This window comes from Chiloscyllium punctatum, chromosome 20 (assembly GCF_047496795.1).
Source record: "Chiloscyllium punctatum isolate Juve2018m chromosome 20, sChiPun1.3, whole genome shotgun sequence".
Lineage (NCBI taxonomy): Eukaryota > Metazoa > Chordata > Chondrichthyes > Orectolobiformes > Hemiscylliidae > Chiloscyllium > Chiloscyllium punctatum.
The window spans coordinates 28,734,630-28,754,680 of NC_092758.1; the positions used below are offsets into that span (position 1 = coordinate 28,734,630).

The following is a 20,051-nucleotide window of genomic DNA, read 5'->3' on the forward strand; positions in this document are numbered from 1 at the left end:
TAGTGAGTCATTTCCCATGATTGGGCTGAATTTTACCAAACTTAATTTTGTGGAGATTCGCAAAGGGTTTCTCTTAATGAGCTGTAGCAACTTCTCATGCAGTTTGCTTCACCAAACCTCTACATTTCCTCATCATGCACTTGTGTGATCACAAATGGCTGAAGTACTTGCTACTGTTGGGAACTCCCAGGATACCCAGAGCCTGCATGCTATTTAGAAGCACAACCACTCTCTAGGTCAAGCACTGCCAGTCAGGGTCTGCCCTTCACAGTGCACATAATGGGAGGAGAACTTCTGAAGACATATAATTGGCATGGCTGACCCTTCATTGCAAATATGAATACACATTTGTAAATGTATTGCTATTTGACATTAACACCTGTCTGTTCATCTGTCATTGTAATTGCACCTACAAGAATCAAACAACATAGTCTATCCATCTTATGTTAGAGCTTGGTTTAAGAAAATGCTACACTTTTCCTAAAACCCAGCTTAGCGTAACACTTCCTTGCTGTTCCATACATAACATGCTGGAAAGTCTTCAAACGTTTGAAAGTGTTTGTTTTTGCTGTTGTTCAATAAAAGGTAAGAAAAAAAACAAACAAAAAGCTCTATTTGATTCTGGGAACAAACAGAGACTACTTTCACCACACCCAGCCCACATCTATTGGAACTGGGTACCAATTAAGTACTGTGTGTTCTGTTGCCTCTGATGTTTCAGTGCTCTATTATGCTGAAGTTAATATTCCTCTGGTAATGTTATCATCCTGCTCCTCAGAAGACTGCTGTTGTTCTCCAAACTCTACAACATCTGATACACTCTCTATTTGTCTTTTCCAGTTGTGCAGAGCGCAGCATGCGATGATTGTATAAAATCTCTAGAGTGTGGGAACAGGCCTTTCAGCCCAACAAGTTCAGACCGACTCTCCGAAAAGCATCCAACCCAAACCCGTTTCCCATTACTCTACCTTTATCCCTGACTATATATGCCTGAACCCTATGGGCAATTTAGTATGGCCAGTTCACCTAACCTGCATATCTTTGGATTGTGGGAGGAAACTAGAGCACCCAGAGGAAACCCATGCAGACATGGGGAGAATGTGCAAACTCCACACAGACAGTCACCCAAGGCTGGAACTGAACCCAGGTCCCTGGCACTGTGAGGCAGCAGTGCTAACCACTGAGCCACTGTGCCAACCCTGCAGTATGATCTGGCTGTACTGAATGGCAAGCACCAGCCCCAACCAATTCTCATCTTGTCTGTTTGGTGGTGGCCCTGGACAAAGAATCGGTACTATTGCATATATTGTTGTCCTCAGTCAGTGAGTTGCATACTAGAGTCACCAGCCATGGATTCAGAAGATAGTGGTTCTAAGTAACCATCCTTGTCAGGCATCCAGCCCTTGAAAAGAAGCAACATCATGAGAGTTCTCAAAGGTATTAATAAGATGGTAGCTTCCAGGATTCTAAATGTAGACTTCTGTGATGTGATACTGATGATCATAGATGACTTATACATTCGTGAAATGTAGTAGTTTTCAGTTGATGAAGTCAGCTGTGTTACGGTATGATATCTCAATGTAATGTGTACAGTCAATAGCTCCCGGCAACTAGGAGAAGCCAGATATGTTGGCAAAGCGTACTTCTGGGGATGCAGCACTACCCTGCCATAGGGAAAATGACAGGAAGCAGTTTGATCGTAACAGGTTCAATATATTTGTAAATTGACGACTGAGAATCCATCACAGGTCCCCAGTCCATCCTTGGAAGCAGCCAATTACATAGCAGTTTAATGCAGCTGTCACTTTGATGCCACCAGGATGAATTGGTTACCCACAGCTTCAGGTTGTGGGTCCCACACCAGTTATTGGCATAGGTTTGGGATAGGGTTCAGATTCTGGATTAGTGGTGCTGGAAGAGCACAGCAGTTCAGGCAGCATCCAAGGAACAGCGAAATCAATGCAAAAGCCCTTCATCAGGAATAAAGGCAGTGAGCCTGAAATGTGGAGAGAGAAGCTAGAGGAGGGTGGGCGTGGGGAGAAAGTATCTGGTTTCCAGCATCTGCAGTCATTGTTTTTACCTTAGGATAGGGTCCAGTCTGTTGCAGCAATGCATCTCACACGTTTGGAGGAAATGACTACTAGGACAGTGGATTGAACATTCTGTATTTCCTCTGATTTCTTGGGACACTTCCAGCAGTGCTGCTTATATGGAAGCTATTCAGCAGTTGCTGAATGTTGCTGCTAGTCATGGGTTTGCTGGAACATTTGTTCCCCCCCCTTACTTCTCTACATCTTCATAGCACCATGGTGACAGTGCTGATGAGCCCTTCTTTGGTGAGATCAGTTGGTTATAATTCCATGAAATCTGTGTGGGGAATATCAGAAACAAAACAGATTCTTAGTAATGTGAACTATCTGCATTCTCATCACACAAAAGTAATAGTGCTTAGCATATTCTCCCATACTGTAGGACATGAAGGAGCAACACTCTGAAAGCCTGTGATTTCAAATAAACCTGTTGGGCTATAACCTGATGTCATGTAACTTCTGATTTCATCGAAGAAAGATAGTATTGCATATAAGACCAGGTTGGCAAACTCTTATAATTCACTGCAAGAGGAAATCAGCTCCATGTCATTATGCAGCCAATGGATTGTCATTGTGAATTCTGGCCATGAGTCAGACTTTAAAGGTCATCGGTGATTGTTTCTGCTACACAGAGATCACAATAATCAATCAATGACATGGTCAAGATGGCTTGTGGCAAGATCTTGTATCTCACCCAGTCAGGCACTGCTTGCATTTCACATACAGGGTGCTATGATTACAGATGACTTCAGCCTGGACTGTATAAGTGCCTGATTAAAGCAACTGTCCATTGAAGGTCTTTGTATCATACACAAATAGAGACCACAGGCTCCAGCAGAAAAGAAATTTACTCTATCTACTCCAGTAGTGATTGCACCCATTTTCCATTCATAATGCACATTTATGATTCCGATGAAAATGGAAGACAATACTAGTCGTACTTGACAAAGTAAGTTGCAGGCTCAGCCTTTGTAATCAAGGGCCTATCCCAAACCTCCACGTTCCTTTCTTCCCTTCACTCCCTGTCAACACCATCATTTCTGAGCTTCCACTTGTTCCAATCCAACATTTTCACTTGACTTTAATTTCCCTTATTCCTGGTCCTCCAAGTTCACCACATCACCAACATGCTGCATTGTCTCCTCATCAAAGCCAGGGTGATTGTGACCATCAATGATCACCCCTCCCCAACCTATAGTACCCTATGTCCTCCAATGCAATGTTCCAATCCACCCCACTATTACAAGTTGTGTTGACTCCCCTTTACAATTATTGTCGCGTCGGCATCCCAACATGCTGCCTTGAATTTCCACAATCGACTTCTGAGCTTCCTATTTTAGCAGATGCATCTGATACCCCACCTCTTACTTTCATTGAGCTGACCTTCAGGACTGAATGTGTACAGACCACTTACTACCTTATATGGATAACCCTGACTGTTGCACGACCAGGCCCCTGACCGATTTCTGCGCTGCTGCATGACTGATTCATTGCAAATCCCTAGACTTGTTGAATTGAATCTGCTGGAATAATCAATGGTGCATTCTCACCACATGGACTGTAGTATATGAAACCTTGACCCTGGCCACCCAAAGTGGTCAGGTAAATGTGTCCAAGCACCAGGACTGGCATTGCACCCTACCCTGACTGACTGTGGCATCATCTCCTGACAACAGTCTGCCTTGACTTGATCAATAATAACTCCTTTTGACTATGATACATGCCCATGGCCATGGCTAAAGCTTATTGAACATGCTAGTTGTGTAAGCTATGGCACATGCTCTAGCTGTGAAATTGATGTAGCCTTGTGACATACAGCAACAAGTTCACCATTTTTACTAATCACTGCTGACACCTATGACAAGTGCCTGGGTTTGAGTCCACATTAACCAGCAAGGCAACACAGAAAAACTGTGAGCCTTTAAGTTATGAATGAGGTGGTAAAATGCAAAAAGGCAAGGCAAGGCAAGGCAAGGCAGAGATGATATACACATCCAAGTAGGCACAATGCGAGTGAGTGCTAACAGAGCGTGTAAAGCACCCTGAAGTACACAGTGGTCATGGAATGTGGGTGTTGCCTGATAGGCCAGCACTTATTTCCCACCCCTTACTGCTTTGAGGGCAGTTAAGAGTCCATCTCATTGCTGTGGGTCTAGAGTTAAACATACACTAAATTACATAAGGATAGAAAATTTTCTTCACTTAAAGCTTTCACGATATGCAATGTGGCCTGGTAGCTGCACTACAATGAAAGGTGCCAGTGCATTCCAAAGTGTAGTATGGAAGTGGAGAACTATATTCTATATGAGCTGGAGATATGTCATGAAGGTCTGGTGAGGTTGGTGCATATCCAATGGCAAGTGGTTGTTCCCCATGGACAGTTCTCTGAGATGCTTTTGGCAACTAAATGTTCCAGGATATAGATGCTTCAGACAGAACAGGGAGCGAAGTAAAAGGGGAGGAGTTGCATTGCTGGTCAGGGATGATATCATGGCTATGCTAAAGGAGGACACTATGGAGGGTTTGAGCAGTGAAGCATTTATGGGTAGAGCTGAGAAATAAGAAGGGTGCAGCTACATTGTTGGGGCTGTACTATAGGCCTTCCAACAGTGAGCATGAGGTAGAAGAACAAACAGGTAAACAGATTATGGAAAGATGTAGAGGCAACAGGGTGGTGGTAATGGAAGATTTTAATTGTTTCAACATTGACTGGGATAATCTTAGTGTCAGAGGTCTGGAGGGGGCAGAATTTGTAAGGAGCATTCAGGAAGGTTTTCAAGAGTGGTATGTCAATACTCCAACGAGGGAAGGGACCAAATTGGACTTAGTGTTGGAGAACGAGCCAGGCCAGATGCTAAAAGTTGCAGTGGGAGATTTCCTTGGGAATAGTGACTACAATTCTGTAAGTTTCGGAATACTCATAGACAAAGATGAAAGTGGTTCTAAGGGAAGAGTACTAAACTTGTCCAAAGCCAATTATATCAAAATTCAGCATGTGCTGGGAAATGTGGATTGAGAGCAGTTATTTGAAGGGAAGTCCACATTTGATATGTGGGAGGCTTTCAAAGATAGGTTGAAGGATAGACATGTCCTTTTGAAAACAAGGGATAGGAAAGGCAAGATTCGTGAACCGTGGATGACAGGAGAAATCGTGCAAATAGCCAAGAGGAAAAGGGAAGCGTAGGTAAGGTCCAGGTAGCTAAGAAGTTAATGGGTCTTGGAGGACTATCAGGAGAGTAGGATCAATCTTAAATGAGGAATCAAGTGGGCTAAAAGGGGTCTTGAGATAACTTTAGTGAGCAGAATTAACAAGAATCCCAATGTCTTTTATTCATATACAAGAAGCAAGAGGGTAACTAGAGAAAGGATTGGTCCACTGAAGGATAAGGAAGTATCAAACCAGAAAAAATGGGTGAGATTCGCAATAATTACTTTGCATCAGTGTTCACTGAGGAGAGGGAAATGATGAATGCTGAGATTAAAGATAGAAGTTTGTTTACTCTGGATCACGTTGACATAAGGAGGGAAGATGTGTTGGGTGGGCTAAAGAATATTAAGGTGGATGAATATCCAGGACCAGATGGGATCTATCTTAGATTGCTGAGGGAGGTGAGAGAGGAAATAGCTGGGGGCGCTGACAGATATCCTCATAGCATATTTTACACAGGCGAAGAGCCGGATGACTGGAGGGTTGCTCATGTTGTCCCTCTGTACAAGAAGGGTCATAGGAATATTTCAGTTTACTACGGTCTAGTGAGCCTGATATCAGTGGTGAGAAATTTGCTGGAGAAAGTGCTGAGGGATAAAATCTATTTATATTTGGAAAAGAGTGGGCTTATCAGTGATAGGCAAAATGGTTTTGTGCAGGGGAGATCGTGCCTTACCAACTTGATAGAGTTCTTTGAGGAAGTGACCAAGTTGATAGATGAAGGAAAGGCTGTAGATGTCATATACATGGACTTTAGTAAAGCGCTTGATAAGATTCTCCATGGTAAACTAATGGAGAAAGTGAAGTCACATGGTGTGCAGGGTGTTCTAGCTGGGTGGACAAAGAGCTGGTTGAGCACCAGGAGACACAGAGCAGTAGTTGAAGAGATTTTCCTGAAATGGAGAAAGGTGACCAGTGGTGTTCCACTATTGGTTATGATATACATAAATTACCTGGAAGAAGGCATTGTTAGTCTGATCAGTAAGTTTGCATATGATGCGAAGATTGGTGGAGTAGCAAAAAGCATAGGGGACTGTCAAAGAATACAGGAGAAGAAAGATAGACTGGAGAGTTGGGTGGAGAAGTGGCAAATGGAGTTCAAACTGGGCAAATGGAGGTGATGCATTTTTGGAAGTCTAATTCTAGAGTGAACTATAATATAGGCAGAAGACCCTTGGGTAAGGTTGATGAACAGAGAGATCTGGGAGTTCAGGTCCATTGAACCCTGAAAGTGGCTGCACAGGTGGATAGAGTGATCAAGAAGGTATACGGTATGCTTGCCTTCATTGGACGGGGTTTTGAGTATAAGAGCTGGCAGGTCATGCTAAAATTATACAAGACTATGGTTCCGCTGCATTTAGAATACTATACACAGTTCTAGTTCTCACATTACCAAAAGGATGTGGACACTTTGGAGAGGGTGCAGAGAAGGTTTCTGAGGATGTTGCTTGGTATGGAAGATGCTAGCTATGAAGGGAGGTTGAGTAGGTGAGGATTGTTTTGATTAGAAAAAAGAAGTTGGGGGGGGGGGGGGGGGAAATGATTGAGGTCTACAAAATCGTGAAGGGTATAGACAGGGTGGATAGAGATAAGCTTTTTCCCAGGGTAAGGAATTCTCTAACGAGAAGTCATGCAATCAAGGTGAGAGTTGAAAAGTTTAAGGGAGATGTACACAAAATCACTTTACACAGAAGGTGATAGGTGCCTGGAATGCGTTGCCAGCAGACGTAGTAGAGGCAGGCATGGTGGATTCACTTAAGATGTGTCTGGACAGATGCAGGAGTAGGTGAGGAGCAGAGGGATACAGATCCTTCGGAATTGGGTGATAGGTTGAGACAGTGGATTTGGATTGTCACAGGCTTGAAGGGCCGTTAGGCCTGCTCCTGGGCTGTAAATTTTCTTTGTTCTTTGTATGCTGGGGACTGCTGTCCAAGATGGAGACGTGGAGGAGCAAGCAGCAAGCTGGAGCCACCAGGTAACTGTGCAGACTTTCATAAGATCCTAAGATATAGGAGCAGAAATTAGGCTATTCAGTCCATTGAGTCTGCTCTGCCATTCAATCATGGCTGAAAAGTTTTTCAACCCCATTTTCCCGCTTTCTCCTTTGATCCCTTTGGCAATTAAGAACTTAACCATCTGTGCCTTCTTGACAACGAATTCCATAGATTCACCCACTCGCTGGCTAAAGATGTTTTTCCTTATCTCTGTGCTAAAGATTCTTCCCTTTACACTAAGGCTGTGCCCTAGGGTACTTGTCTCTCCTATCAATGGAAATGTCTTCCAAAAGCCCACTCTGTTCAGCCCATTCAGTATTCTATAAGTTTCAATTAGATCCCCCTTATCCTTCTAAACTCCATTGAGTATAGTTCCAGAGTCCTCAAATGTTCCTCATATGTTATGCCTTTCATTCCTGAGATCATTCTCGTGAACCTCCATTGGACCCGCTCCAGGACCTATACATCTTTCCTGAGGTATGGTGGCCAAGATTGGTCACAATATTCTCAACATTTTCTGACCAGAGCCTTATCAAGCCTCAGAGGTACATCTCTACTTTTATATTCTAGGCCTCTCAAGATAAATGACAATATTGTATTTGCCTTCTTAACTACCAACTCAACCTGCAAGCTTACCTTAAGGGATTGTTGCCATCTATGTTCTCTTTAGGACTTGGGGGAGTAGGAATCTACATATAAATGAAGCAGGCTTGGGTACTAATGAGATACCATAACATGTAAATAGGCCACTCAATAGCAAAATTGTCATCTCACTGTTCCAAAACTATTTGCCAGATCAGATTTCTTTTTCTTTAAATTGACAATCTCATTTTTATGAATTTGCCATATTTACCAACTGACTCATCATTATTCACATTGTTCGGGGGATGGGAAAATTCAGTCTACTGTTTTCAGATGTTGGCACCACATGCCAGGAAGGATGTAATGACACTGTAGAGAGTAGAAAAACATCATCAGAGTTGCTCAAAGCATGAGGGGCTTCAGTTATGTGAACAGAATGGAGAAGCTGAGGCAGTTATCTAGCGAGAAGGTTGAATCAAGATTTGATGGAGCTGTGTAAAATCATGTGGGTTCTGAACAGCATAGGTAAAGTGAAATTGCTGGAAATACCAAGAATTAGAGGAAACCAATTTACTGTGACTGGCAAAATAACAGGAGACGACAAAGGGAATTTATTTTCTGTGTACCCAGTGGTTAGAATCTGGAATGCAGAACTTGAGAGTGTGGTGGAGATATATTCAATTAAGACTTCCAAAAGGCAAGTGGATAATTATATGGCAAGAAAGAATCATCGGGCTGTCGGAAATAGGGTTATACATCTCGTTAAGTAGCTCTTACAGAGAGCCAGTACAGATGAAAAGCCTTTTCTGTGCTGTTATTATCCTCTGACTCTATGAAATCATGGGTCATGTTTTTCTAGGAGTGTCAATCTTACATACATTGCCACTCCGGCCATTTTATTTTATGAAAGAAGAGAATTCCATGTTTCTGAAAGGAGATTTACCTCAGGTCTCCCTTAGATGTGTGGAGCTAAACTTCCATTCTAACAGTTCTTTCATTTATTGCCAGAGGAAGGCAAACCACATTCTCTTCTCATAGGTTAACTGCTGTATTCTGAAATGTAAGGACCCTGAAAGCCCCTTTGATAAGTGTGATGTGGGTTGCCAGGGTGGGTAGAGTGCCAGAAAATAAAACAGGAAGCCAACCGGGCGGGGTTACAACTGAAGAGTAGGGTCCAGGTTAGTAAAGTGTCAGCTGCATAGGATGGCAGGTTGGTAGGATGCCAAGTTAGATGAGGAAAGGTACCAGCTGCAGGGGAGATGCAAGGTTGGTATGAAGATAAGTGGAATGGGGCTAGGGTACCAAGTGGGTAGAGTGCAAGGTTATCCATCCCTAGTGGACCCGACCTGGAAAATGACAACCATGCCCTCTGCCAGACCGGACTTGAATCCACTCTAGACCCCCTTATCCACCTGACACTCCATTCTCCCAGTGCCCTAACAACACACTTGTCAAAGTGGCTTTCAGGACCCTTATGTTTTTGAGAATATAGCAGTTAACTTATGAGAAGGGAATGTGGTTTGCCTTCCTCTGGCAATATTGTTCTTTGAAAGAACTGTCAGATTGGAAGTTTGGCTCCACATATCTAAGGAACACCTGAGGTAAATCTCCTTTCAGAAACATGGACTCCTCTTCTTTCATAAAATAAAATGGCCAGATGGTGCAAGTTTGCAAGATAACTGAGATATTGTGCCAGGTTCTGCTGAAAAGTGGCGAATTTCATTCCAGCTGATAGCGGAGCGGTGAAGACAACTCATGCCTGGTCATTAGGCCCATGGCAGAGCATTTAACAAGGACTGTAATGTTAAGTACTTTATCTTTGGCTCCTTTTTTTCTAACTTTATATTCTGTATTTTGATTTATTGTTCTGTGTTTTAAGATGAAGTTTTGCAATACTGTACTGTAGTTTCTAACAAAATACGTGTGACAAAAAATCAAATCAAACCAATATTTAGGGTAGGTCGGGGTAGATGGAAGAAACTGAATTTGGTAATCGGGACTTGTTTGACAGTGGAAGAGGCAATGCTGTCGATTAGGTCTTGTGGGACAAATCTGGTGAGGCACGTGAGTGTCTGGTCAGATCTGGCCTAGGAGGAGAGGGTGGGTCAGATCCGGAAAAGGTCAGGTTGAGTTTGGGGAGGGGGGTTAAGATTGGGTGTGAAATGAGGAGGAATCAAGTCAGATCTGGCTGAGGGGGTTGAAGGTGGAATCATGTCTGGTCTGGCAGAGACCATGGTTGTCAGATTCCAGGTCTGATCCACTAGGGGATGGACAATTGGTCAGGTCTGGTGGGCAAAGTGGAATGGAGTCAGGTCCAGCAGTGAGTGAGGGAAATATGGTCAAATCCCAGGGCTCAGGTCAGAGCCAAGTGGGTCGGTGGTGGATAAACGGATTAGGTTCAGCAGGGATTGAGTGGGTAGAAATCAGTTTGGATCGTATTTTTGATGGGGGTAGAGGAAACGGGGGGTTTGGGATCAGGTCTTGAGGTCAGGATGTTGGGGAAGGGGCAGGACTGTCAGGTAAAGTCTGTTAAATACTTACTAAGGGGTTATACCACGTATTTAAGTCTAATTTTTCCAGACTATTTTACGTAATTTCTTCAGAATACTCTGAAGTCTCCAATTTAAATGGATTCCAGACATAGGATTTAATTTCCAGGGAAGTTCCTTTGGAATCTGCTGTGATGGGACCTTCACAAGATCCTGTGTACAATTCTTTTCAATGCTGGAATAATGATTGTTTGGCTAGCGAAAAATCTGGATCCATGCATATGTATTTTCTCATCATATGTTGGCCTTTCTGTGATTGTCAGTCTTTCAACAACTGATCGTGAATCACTAAATAGACATTTTACAAAACACTGAAAGTTAGATTATTTATTCTAATGCCACTTTTATTAGCAATAAACAGACAAGAAAATAATAGAGTGAATAAAGAAGACACACAAATTCTCACACATAGATATCCTCAGTAAGACAAATGGAAGTATCAATTTTATTTTTAATCAATGTAAGATACCAAACATGGAAAGTTACAATATTCTCAACAACTTGAACGTAATCACCACAGCATTGTCCCGCATTTTTAAAACACTTTTATGGTAAACAGAATCAAATCATAGGAAGGCCCAAGTCAAATGTTAGTGCACATTTCCACAATGGTGAAAATGAACTATAGAGTTTTATATCAACAGCACATTAGAAAATGAGCATTCAAACACATTGAACAGTTTTCCCATTACTCAATGATTGCGCAATTATATAAATGAAAAATATTTTTGTACACTATATGTCAGTTTAGGTAATTTTATGAAGAGGTCCCACTATCATGATATTATTTCCATTAAAAATTCAAACGAGAATTCTGATGTAAGATTTCAAAATAATGTAAATTTTACCAAGTCGCTTGAGGCTCACAATAGTAGGGAATCTCAATGATTTGCCCTGATGCATTTTACATAGATGCTAAGAAAGTTCTGTATAATGTGGTTTCCAAATGAAATAACTCCAAAGAGGCCAGTATCCCATCACCAAGTCACTTTTTATTACCAAGTAGAGAGTCCTTGACTTTGATCCAGCTCCCTTAGAGCTAGCTCTCTGAGTGAACAAAATGTCTGACATTTCTATTCATATTTGTCAGCCAGGGCTGGGGAGTTTCTGATGTGGGTAGCATGTAACACACAGTAGCTCACCTTTTGCAACTGGAGTATTTTGTGACAAAAATCATTTTCTTCTTCAGGCAGTAAAGATATTGAGGTGACAACATCCATTGCATCCATCTCAGATTCTGAGGTTATCTTCAATGCTTGATAACAGGGAGAACCTATGGGTTCTGGAATAGTCAGAAAGGATGTCAAGGAGCTGGCACATTTTAATCCTGCACTGTTTGCAAGTTTGCAGGTTTCATATGGTCCACGTGCTTGAATAGGACTGTCACATCTCCTCCAATTTTATATACCACTGGACCTGACCTTGTGTTGACCGTGCCTATTACCCATGCAGGGCCATTCCCATCGTTCCTACACCACACTTCTTCTGAAGTAAACTGTCTCTCTCGCTTAGTGCAATCTTGTGTCCAGCATTGGCATTCTTACTGCTTTTTCAGCCTCCCCCCACCCCAACCATCCCAGATCCCTCTGTTCAGGATATGTCTTGAGTGAGGCTATGCAATTGCCTTCCCTGAAGTGGTTTTCCCCAAGCTCAGTTGAACTGGTAAGGGTGTCCACTTCCATTGGAATAGCCTGCAACTCATATTCTCCACCTGCCACATTTTCTAATAATAAAGCTAGTTGTCGTGCCTGTTTGAAGTCCAGTTGGGCTTTAGCTAGTAATGCTTTTGCATGGTTACATCATTAATCCCATATACCAAACAGTCTATCAGCATCTCCTAATATAATCTTAAGGGTAAAACCAAAGTCACATGCCTCTGTCAGTTGTCTTAACCTTGTCTAAAATCCGATACAGATTCCCCGGTTTCCTGAACTGCTGAATAAAACCAATGGCATCTTAGAATTAGAGGAGTCGTTGGGTTGTAATGTTCTTTAACTAAATCCATCAACTCTCGATGGTTTTATTATCTGGTGCCTCAGGGAAAGTTAAGCTCCTAATAACCAAAAAAGCTGTGTGCCTACAGCTCATCATTTGCCTGGAAAAAATAACTCATTCTTTTCAAATACTGGGCCCAGTCTTCGACTGCAGGATTGAATTAGTTAAGCTTTCCAAACAATGGCATGACGACAGAAATGCTGACACAGCTCAAAGATGACCCCAAAGAGGTCGATGGCCTGTCACCAAGTCTCCCTTTATTTACACATGGAGAGTCCTTGACACTGATCCAGCTCCCTCAGAACCAGCTCTCAGAGTGAACAAGATGTCTGACTCTCCTGTTCTTAACTGTCAGCTAGAGCTCTCAGAATGAGCCAGATTATTAGACTCAATAGGGGAACTCATACTATATGAAATCTACTACAATCACTACACCAAACATTACGGACCTTCAGCAACTATGTCAAAAGGAAGTAGTTCCACAAAAATTATATTATCCAAAGTTGGAATAACTGTAACACAGCTTAGTTTTTAATTTTGTTTTTGCTTTTAATTTTAATCATTCTACTCGTAACTTCTAATGACACAATTGAGCTATTGATGATTTAATTATTTCTAACTGTGGAACAGAATTGAATTAACATTAGCTGACAGCATCTTAAACCGAGTACTTTGGATATGTGCATGGTAAATCAGTTCCCACATGATCAGCTAAATCAATAGTTCTGCCAATGTTGTTCCCTCGATGATGACATTAGCTGTCATTGTTCAAATGAAATAGTAATGACATAAAAACAATTATTTTTAATAGGTTTGCATGATAAAATACTTCTGATTATGAGAGATGATATTAGATGACCTGAAATCTCTTAAGATATATTGTAGAAAATGAAAAAAGTTTACATTTTTTACTGACCCACACCCCTCTAGATATACTAACAGCTAGCAGTTCAAAAGGAACTCAATTTCACCTCTCAGCAGTCAGCCTCTATCACTTTCTTTACATCTGTTTTGAATGAATAGTTGGCTGTAATTAAGTACCGGGGTTTGGATTGTGCTTCAAATTATTGATATGCTTTTCTGAGGTTGTACGTGTGTTGGAGTGAGGTGGGGAAGTAATGGGTTGACTCCCATTCCACTTTCAATTAAAATGCCCCAAAGAAAAAAGTAAACTAAACAATCAGAAAATTCTTGCTCCACCATTCAATAAGATAATGTCTGATCCAACACTTCCCACACCACTTTCCTTCCATCATAACCCTTGATTCCCCTCTTGATTAAAAATGTGTCTATCTCAAATATACAAACAGACTCTGCCTCCACAACTTTGTGGCAAGGAGTTAAAAAGACTTATTACACTGAAGAGAAGAAATTCCTCCTCATCTCAGTCTTAAATTGGCAGCCCTTTATTTTGAGACTAAACGTTCTGGTCCTAGATTCTTCCATGAGGGGAAACATTTACCCAGAGAAGGCCCTTTCAAATCTTATATGTCTCAATGAGATCATATCTCATTCTTCTAAAATTAAATGAGTTTCAACCTTTAGAACTTTGTACAGTTTCAGCAATACTTTCCTATTCTGTACGCCACCTCTTTGAAACAAGGCCAACATCCCATTTGTCTTTCTGATTAACTGTTGCACCTGTGTGCTCCCTTGCTGTGTTTTGTTTTGTCATAGAACCACAAACCATAACTACAAAATGAATAACTTTGTAAGTAGCAACATGCTTGTTGTTGTATTCAGTGCATGGGGAGAAGGCATGTTTGTGTGGCTATTGTACATATCCAAAATATTAAATATATGAGTTTTTCCATCATATACCTATCTTCTCCTGTTTTAAATGTTGAATCCCCTATTTTGCTGTGGTGCATAGAACACATCACAGACATTCATATTAAGTGGGGGTTAATTAACACTTAAGAATTCTGTTCATATGTGACTAAACTTATTTGCTTTCTACACACACACACGCACACACACACACACACACACCTGACAATTTTACATATGGTAACTCAAAATGAATGAGTTATCAGTTTTTTCCTACCTTATAATATACACTGCAGGGGATGAACATTGAGAATTAAATACTACCAGACTGAATTAATCATTAACTTTCATCAAATGTGTACTGCCCTGACATGTTAAAATCCTTTCCTTATGCACATTGTTTACAAATATATTTTCAATGAAGACACAAAAATAAATACTCTTGTGAAAAGACAGTTTCAGATATGACTATACATATGTCAACAAGAAATAAAACACATATACTTTTAATCCAGAAAATATTTTTAAAACACATATAGCACCTTACATCTGCAAAGCAAACCTCAAAGGTAGGTAGTCTAGAAGAAGGAAAAAAGGGACAAGATGCGTTAAAACACACCAACAAAACTCAACATAATATCCATTTGGTGTTACATGAATGGAAAGATTGGGCGCATGCAAATAAAAAGTAAAGAAACAATATTTAGTAGTGGAATAGAGGTGCTCATATCAACTTGTCAATGTATTCATGTTCAGTTCATTCTATTAAAATTCCTACTGTTAAATAGTCTGGGAAGAGTTACTTTCCTAATATATCAATTTAAACAACTCACAAATTGGTAAACAGCAAAAATATATTTGCTGTTTCAACTTCTAAGTCTCCATGTTTTACATCTAATTCCCTACATTCAACTACATTTACTTGTTTATGCATTGGCCTCTCTCCTGACTAGACTCTATACACTTTCCTTAGAAACATATTTCCCTTCAGAATTAAAATTCAAATTTAAAGCTTAGGCTTTGCGAAATTTAGATTATTAAATAGAGTTAAAGTAAAACTTCCTTTGCAAAAATGTCATATCAGTAGTTTAGTACATTTCAAACATTTTCCAGTGTTAAATTTATACTATATACAATCTCAAACATTTGATTTATTTTTTCTTTAAAGCGTTTAGTTAATTGAATAAACCAAAATACATACGAGAAATATTCACATGGCAGGAAATCAATAAAACAACTTAATATATAGGAAACAATAATCGTGCATTATTTACACAAGTATGTAGTCGGCCCATGTTACATCCAAATTTACTTGTAGAATAATATTCCCTGTAGAGTCCACATTTTTTATAGAACCAGATATTACATATTGCAAAAAGAATAAAGTAGTTTGTTATTTCATCATATTGGTTTTGTTGCTTTGAAGGATTTACTTGATTTTCTTTTACTTTATATTAATCAATGAAATTCAGTGACTTTAATTATTGCACCTACTGAATGAAAGGCATTTTGTTACTGCAACATAATGTAGAGAAAATTTCAATTAACTGATGACATTGTTTTATTAAAAGAAAGTAGTGAGTAGTTTTCAAAATTAATTGAAAATAGTGAGTTGTATTTTTGATATTGTTGAATAAAAATACATCCTTACTTGTAGAGAAAACTAGTCTGCATGAAACTTTTCACAATAAAGTTATAGAACAGTTTGGTGCAAATGCAGAAGTACAAATATAGTCAACCCCTTAGAAAGGGATCAATTGGAATTGCTCAGAAGGGGCTACCAGCAGGGCAATAGTCTGAAAGACGCTAATTGTTATGTGTATAATTTTTAACCTAAGATTCTTTAAGAATCTTGAAATTTTAATTGTTAGTATGTCAGTACAGTGCTGCCTCACTGATAACTTATTGACTCCATTAGAGGGAGTTATCTGAACTTTACTTTTAAAAAACATTTAAAATGCTTGCTGAAAAGAATGTACAATATTGCACATGTGTGGTGCTAACTTTATACAAGACCTTGGTCAGCCCAAAATTGGAAAACAGCTCTAGATCTGGGAACTCAGTTGCAACATGCTTACTGGATATATAGAAAGAAAACAGAGAAAATTTAATAGAATAATGCAGAAGTAAAAGGTTATAGACATAAAGATGAGTACCAAAAGAAATTCTTTTCTATTGAAGCACAGGGGAGATCTGATGGAGAGCTTTGTGGTCATAAACATTTTCAAAGTGAATTGTAAAAGATTGTTTCCAATAGCTGGTAAATTTCTAATAGAATTCTGGGACATTACTGCATAATTATTTTATAATTTAAAGCTATAAAGATAATTAATCTCTACTTCACTAGATTGGATTAGCATATTTGCACTGAAACATTCCTATATTTCATGCAAATGTCCAATACTGATAGTGACTCTCATCATCTAATATTTCAATGCCCTAATAGCAGACATTTCTATTCTTCTATAATGATTCAGGGAAGACAGCACATTTACTGGGGTTCACCAGTACTCCCATTGAATATCAAGCCTAGAGTCCAACACCACTAAAGAAGACACTTAAACTGTTTTCACATAACAACAAGAGCAAACTTGTACTTCAACAGAAGCGCAAAATGACCAGTAAAAAAATAAGCTGTCAATTCACGACTTCCGATTCCGTGCCAACAGTAAAGAAAATATGTTACCCTACCAGTAATTTTTAAAGAAAATAATGTGGAAAGAAAATGAATTCCAACCGACTTCATGTTTTGACTATTCAATAACAATCAGTGTAGGATTACGACATCTTAGAGTCACAGAGAAGTACAGCACAGAAATAGACCCTTCGGTCCAACTCGTCCATGCCGATCAGATATCCTAACCTAATCTAGTCCCATTTGACAGCACTTGGCTCATATCCCTCTAAATCATTCCTATTCATATACCCATCCAGATGCCTTTTAAATGTTGCAAATGTACCAGCCTCCACCACTTCCTCTGGCAGCTCATTCCATACACGCACCACCCTCTATGTGAAATCGTTGCCCCTTAGGTCCCTTTTATATCCTTCCCCTCTCACTCTAAACGTATGCCCTCTAATTCTGGACTCCCCCACCCCAGCGAAAAGATTTTATCTATTTCTCTTATCCATGCCCCTCATAATTTTGTAAACCTCTATAAGGTCACCCCTCAGCCTCCGACACTCTAGGAAAACAGCACCAGCATATTAAGCCTCTCCCTAAAGCTCAAATCCTCCAACCCCCGCAACATCCCTGTAAATCTTTTCTGAACCTTTTCAAGTCTCACAACGTTCTGACGGGTTATGAGTAATCAATGGCAAAAGTGCAAGAAAATAAATTCCTGAAGATTTTGAATAAAATTCTAAGAATTACTCCAAAATAACAGTCATCATTATTGAATTTTTACTGGTTTGGATCTGATGATCTCACAAAAAAGGTAGTAGTGTAGCTATGAGTCTAGGAAAAATTATGACATTCAGTGGATATTCTATAAATGGGATAAAGCAAACATGAAAAAATCGTAATAAATCCAGTAGGTTACAAGAAAACCTGATAAACTGTCAAGTTAATTGAAGTGTTCAAGTCATCTCAATAATATTGTCAATATTCATTATTTAAACAATGATACTTTTTAAAACATTGAGTGTACTTCGTCTATGCCTGCTTTTCATAAATAAATCCTATTGTCGAAGAATCGTCTCTCATTTGACTGTTATTCCTTCTTCAAGGTTAGATTTCTGAGGGGACATTTCTGCAATGTAATATTTTGATTCCTGCTTTCTAAAAAAATATACTTTACATAATTTTTTTATCAAATTAAAGGTGTGAACAAATTAAGCATTCAATAAAAATAAAGTGTTATTATATATTGCAGTACTTTACTTCAAACTACAATGAGCACACAAAATAAATCTTCTCTAAACTCTTCTTGGGACTGAAGCTAAAGAAAGCTAACATTATGTTACAGGATTCCAATACACATAACCCACAGTATTTCCCGGTATGCATGAGTCAAATCAAAACTAGCCTTGATAATATATTGAATTATATGGTAAAGTCATAAAATATTTGAAAAGGACAGAAGTGCAAAATATGAAAAGCAGAATCAGTCCATTAAGTTCAGCCCTTCAAATGAGAAATTGCCTAGTTTACATGGTCAAATTAAATTGTTGTAATTCTATTTATTCCTATCTTTCTCCAGTGGATATTTTCAATTGTTATGTATAATAAAGAAATGCAATGTAGAAGGGCATTTTAATACTGTAACATACTTTGCTCCAAGAAATTATGTTTTCATTTGAACCCTTCACTGTGCAGCTATTTTGTAAGAAAATCTATATATCCATTATTTTTGAATGCATGATAATGCAATATTGTTTGGCTGTACACAAATGTAACATATGACATTTAAAGTTATATATTACTTCCCATTTCCATAGTGTCTTTTGAAAGGTACACAATCCAATACACCAGATTGAAAGCTCCAAATGATAACGGGAAAAGGATCCTGGCATACTGGTCGATCTTGCTGGTACCAGTATGAGATTGTGGTTGAGCAGATGGAGAGAGACCAGGAGCAGAACACAAAACCGGTTGCACATTGCTGTTAGAATCTGGTTCTACACTGGATGCTGACTCTTTCTGAGGTGCCAAGGAGTTAAATCTTTTCTTTAAGTTGGAATTGGAATCAGAATGCTACAAAATAAAAATGAAAATACTTTAGAAAATAGAATGAAATTATCTTCTTCCTGGTAAAGTCACTCTGGCCTAGTTTCAAGATTTGTAACCTTTCTGGGGATCAAAATGAAACCATCAAAACATCTGTACTCTATATTACATAAACCATTCATTTATGAGACATACTAAACAAATGTATGATTAATTTTGCCAAAATTTGGAGTGAGGATAAAACAAATTACATCAAGCTGGATTAGCATATGTTTGCATTGAAATGCAATCATGAACAAATGTCCTTCCTGGTCTGCAATAGCCATGTGACCTCTACCATGAAGCACACACATTGCAGTATAGCTATCTTACTGAGACTTTAAGAAAGTCATTCCATCCAGCCACTATCTATTCCTATCACAACACAGAATCATAGAATCCCTACATTACAGAAGCAGGCCATTCAGCCCATCGAGTCAACAAAATTCCAAAGAGCATCTCAGCCAGGCCCACCCTCCCTTCCCTATCCCTGTATTTCCCACAGCTAATTCATCTAGCCTGCACATCCCTGCAGATAATGGGCATTTTAGCATGGCCAAACTACCTAACCTGCACATTTTTGGACTGTGGGAGAAAACCAGTGTACTCAGTGGAACCCAAGCAAGCATAGGGAGAATGTGCAAATTCCACACAGTTACCAGAGGATGGAATTGAACCGGGGTCCCTGATGCTGTGAGGCAGCAGTGCTAACCACTGAGTCACTGTGCTACCCTCACATGGTGTCAGAAGACGGGCTGGGATTGTGTATATACAAAAAAAAGAATGTTCAGAGCAATGCAAGCTACTTTAAGCAACTGAAATAAAAATATAAAAAAGAACGAGAACACAGATAAAACACAGGTGAAAGAAAATGACTACAACTTTTCTTCTCCCAGCTCTAGTCAAAATGAACAGTGCCATGAAGCAAAACTGGCAGCTTTTCCAGATGCAAAGTCAAAATTTACAAAATAGCAACAAAATTGTTTATCAAGCCAAAGAAATAAGCATCACTGCACTCTTATCACTATTGAGGACAGACTATCTGGAGGTGTATTCCATCAGAATTCTGAGAACAGTAAAAAAGAAATTTTGAAAGCTTTCAAGGCATAGTTTGAACCTCAATTAAATGTAACTTATGAACATTATATGTTCAAT

At 39.5% G+C, this 20,051-nt stretch overlaps 1 protein-coding gene across 3 annotated transcripts in view; it reads right to left on the minus strand.

Moving 5' to 3' along the window:
• Positions 1 to 10,910: 10,910 nt before the first annotated feature.
• Positions 10,911 to 20,051, minus strand: part of LOC140491990 (gamma-aminobutyric acid receptor subunit alpha-6-like) — a 39,803-nt gene continuing 30,662 nt past the window's right edge. For all 3 annotated transcript variants that reach the window (XM_072590563.1, XM_072590565.1, XM_072590564.1), the window contains one exon: positions 10,911 to 18,884. In XM_072590563.1, the coding sequence (XP_072446664.1) occupies positions 18,603 to 18,884 (282 nt within the window). In that variant the 3' untranslated portion in view covers positions 10,911 to 18,602. The remainder of the gene's footprint in view (positions 18,885 to 20,051) is intronic.